The 6,379-nt window shown below is 39.0% G+C and overlaps 2 protein-coding genes across 2 annotated transcripts; both read right to left on the bottom strand.

The window, feature by feature from the left end:
- Positions 1–340: 340 nt before the first annotated feature.
- Positions 341–1,318, bottom strand: LOC118816253 (trace amine-associated receptor 13c-like). The gene has a single exon (XM_036582775.1). It carries the CDS (start codon positions 1,313–1,315, stop codon positions 341–343), a length of 975 nt encoding a protein of 324 aa, XP_036438668.1. The 5' UTR covers positions 1,316–1,318.
- Positions 1,319–4,819: 3,501 nt separating this feature from the next.
- LOC118815999 (trace amine-associated receptor 13c-like) lies at positions 4,820–5,806 on the bottom strand. The gene has a single exon (XM_036582473.1). The coding sequence runs from the start codon at positions 5,804–5,806 to the stop codon at positions 4,820–4,822; it is 987 nt and encodes a 328-aa protein (XP_036438366.1).
- Positions 5,807–6,379: the final 573 nt, after the last annotated feature.

Here is a 6,379-nt window from a genome sequence, read left to right as displayed (position 1 = left end):
TGACAATAGCTTTGGCATCACATTCTGACATGAAAATGATGGTGCATAACTTGCAGTTATATTCATAATCCAGCCTGCGAGAGGGGAATTATGAGATAAGACCCTCACTATGAGTGCATTTCTCTCACCTGTTTTAAATTTTGATGTAACATGTATAGAAAATGCTTGTAAATAAAAATGTGTCCTTTCCTCTGTAGTCAGTGTGTTTAAAGGCATTTTTATGGTTAAGACCACAAAAATGTCTAGACTCCAGTATCCAGAGTTTGATACAGATAATTGTAAATGCAGTCAGTGTCCACAAATCTGAAGAAGTGCGCCAACTGTAATACCATTTTATTAATCAAAGAACATTTATCAGAGCAGAATCTGTGTTAAATATCTGTAGAGTTAAAGTGAGTTTAACACACCTCCTAAACCACGGATAAAACAAAGCATAAATAACTGGATTAATGGTAGAATTAAGGTAAACCAGCATCAAGACTTTTTGAAATGATCCCATTTCGATTTCTATTACATTACCTAACACAGTATAAATAAAGTATGGAAATAAACATCCCAAAAACACAGACACCAGAATGCCAAGTACTTTAGCTGCTTTTCTCTCTGACTTCATAGAGTATGCTACATTCTTTGATGTCCTAGTTTGAGCATTAAGCTCTCTGATTGCAGTGGCATGTTTCCTTGCAATAACAAAAACTAGAACATATAATATGATTATAACAGCGCATGGCAAAGCAAATGCCAACAGAAGATCAACCAAAGACCAGACCTCATCTAGGACAAAAAAACAGTCTCCGGGACACATTACTACACTTACAAAGTGTCCATTGAAGTACTGAAGTGCTACATTATAAGCTAACAATATAAACCAGTTTGATAAAACTATAATGCACATTTTGCTCACAGAGACTGTTTTAGTGTAGAGAAATGGATTAGAGAGAGCAAAATACCGATCAACTGCAATCAGAGCAACATTAAATATGGATGTAGTTGTGAGAAAATAGGAGGTCAGTATAGAGTATATACAGTAAACTGCACTAAAAATCCAACATGATTCGATCATCCATATTAATGATACAGGAATCACAAAGACTCCGACCAGAAAGTCTGACACAGCCAGAGAGAGGATGAGCATGTTAGTTGGTGTGTGGAGCTGCTTGAAGTGACAAACAGAGATGATGATGAGCAGATTTCCACACACTGTTAGCAGAACAGCAGCAGCTGCACACACATACAGAAACACATACACTGCAGTAGAAACAGATCTCTCTGGACAGGAAAACCTGAGGCATTGATCAGTTTGGTTAACCTCCATAAGATTAATAAATCCAGATTCAGGTTCTGATTTTTATAAATTTATGGTAAAATGATAAGACTGCAGGTACAGGGTCAAAAACATTATGGCTTGATGTAGTAGGTGTCCTATTTGTATGATTTTAGAACTGCTCACACCCCCTAGTTTGAATGACAGCTTGATACATGATGTCATAGATTTTTGTTTGGGTAGCAAGAAAACAACGGGGTGCAAACTGATTTATCCCAAGAGTGTTTACTGGACACAGAGAGGCTTATTTTATATAGAGTAACAGTCTTATGTGATGTGATTATGGCTGATATTAAACAGAATGTCAAAATGTATAAATATTTAATAGCAACATTTTTAACTAGACAGAAACAACTTGTATGATTTTTTCATATTTCTGATTAAGGCTATATTAGTAGTACTGAATTGGGGTAATTAAAAAACCTTCACAATGCACTATAGTTTGTTCCTGGTACATTCTCAAAAAAAAAAATGTACTAAGTACTAAGCATTAGCTGGCTTTCATTATTTGCTGTGCAAGCACATAAACTGAGAGGGAAAGAGAATTTGCTACTCTGCCTCCCCGTCACTGCCCCTATTCTGCAGCTCAGCCACCAGGATCAAACATCAGGCGTAGTACAGTGACCTTGTTGCAGAACAGGGGCGGGGTTTGAGAGGTGGGGCCGTGGCACAGGTACCGTCCTCACACCTCTTGCAGATTTTGTCATCCTCTCATCGTTTCTTATGGCTGTCGATCTACTCCTGCCATTTCTCTTGGCTGTCCACTTTCTCCTGCTGTCTCTCATCATGGCTGTTGTCAGCATGTGAGGTTCAAACTGGGAAGGGAGAAGGAAAATGTGACCTTGGCGGTGGTTCGGGAGCACCCCCTCGCCGTCAAGGTGCAGGGATGTGAGGACAGAGACTGAGCTCTGGGCTTTCTTGGAGCTGGGATGGGAGAACATGCAGCTCCCACCAGCTGGCCAGATGCAGGTGGATGAGGGTCTGGATGCCTTTGCTCACTGGTGTGTAGACTCCTCAGTGTGAAAGACTCCTCAGGAGAAAGAAGGATGCTGGAGGAAGGAGAGTCGGTCGAAGGTTTTATTTTACTCACAAACATGAATGCAACCAAACCAAACCAAAAACTTTTCAGTGGCTTTCAGCTAGACTTTTCAATCCCTTTTTTTCAAGATGAGCTTCATCAGTCCTTTTTACTGCTGCTCGTCCATCTTCCCTCTTGTCAATCTTTTCTCTCTTCACTCTCTGCTCTCTGCCCACGCTGCTAAAACCAAATTATATATTAATAAAACCTTGTTGAGGGCAGTATAAGTAACAGAGCTGAGAGAAAAAGAGAGTTTGCTGCCCCTACTTTCCCATTACTGCCCCCGCTCTGCAGCTTGGCCACCAGGATCAAACATCAAGCATAGTACAGTAGCTTTGCTCCAGAACAGGAGGCAGCAGTTCAGGAAGCAGGCTTGTGGCATAGGCATTGTCCACACGCCACTCTCCTGGCTGTCGATCTCCTCCTGCTGTTTCTCACAGCTGTCAACTTCCTCCCGCCATCTCTTGCAGCTGTCGTCAGCATGTGGGGTTCGAGCACCACCTTCCCACCCTCTCTCATGGCTGTCATTGGTGCCTGTGGGAAAGTGGATGTAGTATAATTTTAAATTCATTTAACATACACAATTGGACATTAAGAACCATTTTTAGGTACATTTACATTGTTTGTACCTCGGGAGATAAAATTGTACCTGTACAGCAGCATTTTTCTGAAAGTGTAGTCCTGACAGTTTCTTGTCAGTTGATGATGTGTAAAACAAATGCACCAAGTATAAAAGTGAGAGCCTTGTTGTCTCAAAAACAGATGTTCTACAGTTGTGCAATGGCTTACAGAGGTTGAATGAGGTCTTAGAGCTTGACAGTTACCCGTACCTCAAGTGGAGGACCTCATCAAGCAGCTTGGAAGGTTTTGGTGTGTTTACAGTTTGGATCTCATCCAAGGTTACAGCCAGGTGCCCTGACAGCCAAAACCTACCTAAAGACTTTCACTACCCCTAGTGGCCTCTGGCAGTATCAGGTCCTACCTTGGTGCCACATGGACATGGGGCTCCAGCCCCGTTAACAGTATGCCTAAGCATATCTGATTGATTGATGCAGTTGTCCATTTGAAGAGCAGGGCAGAGCACCTTGTGAAGCTCTAGAAGCTTTTATAGCTGACCAAGGTGCTCTACGGATATGATTAGTTTTACATTAGTTTTCTTTTGGAAGAATGGTGTTCCATCCCCCTAGTATAGTTCTAGAGACTTGCAGAGTGTATGCCAAGGGACATTGATATGTCATATTCAGGGGTGATGACACACCTCCAAAAGTGGTGGAACAAAACATACTATCTCTTAAAAAAAATAATGTGTGCTAGTGCAACCGTGGCTGAGTGACTGGCAAAACAACTAGGTCACTGACTGATGAAAACTTTCAGCACTATATGTAGCGTATGTTATGGTTATAAGAACATGTCCAAATTAACCTATTCCTAAATAGGTTCTTTGTTTGTTTATACGCTACATACTTCACTGCATACAGCTCAAACTTTGCTAGCTAACATGTCTGAAGAATCTCACATCTTAGTTTAGTGCAGTAACAGTGCGGTAACATAAACTGTAACCAAATGCACTAGTTTGTGTACCACAGTACAACATTTTTACTGGATTAGTGAGCTGCAAATTCTCTCACAGAACACAAAATTACAAAGGTTTTTCTGTTTTGATGAATGATTTCCCAGTGAAACCACTAACTTTCTATTAACTAAATATGATTTATACCATTCTGAAACTGTGCCTGAGAAGCCTAGCCAGTATTTAAGACAGGGTTAGAATCTTATGATCAACAGTATCAAAAAACTGCTTCTATCCAAAAAGATCCAATAAGACCAGAATAGAAGGATTTTGTGCATCAGCACTGAGCCTGAGGTCATTCACAACATGAATCAATGCTATCTCAGTACTATGGTGAAAGCCTGACTGAAATTTCACATATAACTTGTTTGCTATTAGATAAATTAAAATTAAAGCAAGTTTTTTAAGGACTTTACTTAAAAAAGGAAGGTTTGAAACTGGTCTAAATTATTTAGTATGGAAGGATCCCTGCTATTCTTTTTTAGCAGACGCTTCACCAGGGCAGTTTTAAAAGCATCTGAAAAAGCACCTGTTGACAGTTGACAATAGTTAAAACATTACTTTGAACATAATCAAGCACCACCTTAAGGAGAGAAGTAGGGACAGGTCAAGGTCGCATGCGGACAAACTTAATTTGTTTATAACATTTGTAAGCTCCCTATAATTGATAGCAGAGAAAGATGATGTAGGTGGCTTATCAGTCATAAGCTATGCTCTCTTATCAAGCTGCAAATGAAATTGCAAACTTTTTGCAAATTTTAGAAGATAAATCACTGAGACACACTAGCAGAAAAGCTAGGGTTCATTAGTCAGTCTGTGGTGAAAAAAAAACTTTGGTAGTAATTGATCAAAGAACATTTATCAGTGCAGAGTCTGTTCTAAATATTTGAAGAGTAAATATTAGTTTAACACATCTCCTAAACCACGGATAAAACAATGCATAAATAACTGGATTAATGGCAGAATTAAGATAAAGCAGGATCAAAATAGGCTGAATTGACTCAAGTTCTATTTCAACAACATTGCCTAATACTGTGTAAACAAAATAGGGAAGTAAACATGCTAGAAAGACAGAAACTAAAATAGTAACAACCTTTGCTGCTTTTCTCTCTGATTTTGCTTCTGTTATGTTCTTTGATGTCTTAGTCCTAGTTTGAGCAATAAGGTCTCTGATAGCAGTGACATGTTTTTTGGCAATAATAAAAATTAAAGCATGTGTTATGATTATAACCGCAAATGGTAAAACAAATGTAAACAAAAGATCAACCAGAGACCAGACCTCATCTAACAATAGAAAACAGTCTCCGGGGCACATTATTAAATTTATGAAGGGTAAATTAAAGTACAGGAGTGCTAAATTGTAAGACAGCAATACAAACCAGTCACATAAAACCACAATGCACATTGTTTTCACAGACACTGTTTTAGTGTAGAGAAATGGATTAGAGAGAGCAAAATACCGATCAACTGCGATTAGAGCAATGTTGTATATAGATGAGCTTGTAAGAAAATAAGAACTCAACTGAAAACATAAGCAGAAAACCCTCCTAAAAATCCAGCATGATTCAATGAACCAGATTAATGCTACTGGCAACACTGAAGCTCCAACCAGAAAGTATGACACAGCCAGAGAGAGGATGAGCATGTTAGTCGGTGTGTGGAGCTGCTTGAAGTGACAAACAGAGATGATGATGAGCAGATTTCCACACACTGTTAGCAGAACTACAGCAGCTGCAGATAAATATAATAATACATATGCTGCAGTAGATACGGATCTCTCTGGACAGGTGTATGAGAGACAGTCATCAGTTTGGTTAATCCTAGTAAAATTCATGGTTCCAGCATGTCAAGTGCACTTAAATGTCTAATTCAGATCTTCTTTGGAGAGGCTATAACGACAGTGTCCTGATTCATGGGTTGAGCAGTCAGCAGCTCTTGAGATTGAGATTTATATGTTTTAGAAACTGTTTACGCCTACTTTCAATGTGTATGGTGTGATGTCACACTTTGGTGTGACGACTACCTGATGCAGCCAGATGTCTCTTTATATACATTATTTGTTTTTAATGGGGGAAATGACCCCCTATTAAGGATAATCTCCATTCACTGTAAAGCTAAACTGTATATGTGCCTTAGAGTTAATGATAGATAAGTGAAACTTCAGTGAACTTTATTGTAGAAGTCGAACTAAATAATAATTCAGAGGAGATTTTACTCTTTGTCTGTTGGCATTTCTTGGCCCAAAAGTGTACATTTTTATTTTCACTTAAAAAAAAAATGCACAGTGTAGCATTTTAAATATTGTATGCATGTTTTTTTTTGAGTAATTTTTCTACAGCAGTTATTCATTGGGTTTTTCTATAAGGACTCTTGTTGCGAAGGCAGGACATGGCGGTGTTCTTTGTAG

The sequence above is a fragment of the Colossoma macropomum genome, unplaced genomic scaffold, assembly GCF_904425465.1.
Source record: "Colossoma macropomum unplaced genomic scaffold, Colossoma_macropomum, whole genome shotgun sequence".
NCBI classification, from domain to species: domain Eukaryota; kingdom Metazoa; phylum Chordata; class Actinopteri; order Characiformes; family Serrasalmidae; genus Colossoma; species Colossoma macropomum.
This window is presented reverse-complemented; position numbering and strand designations above follow the sequence as displayed.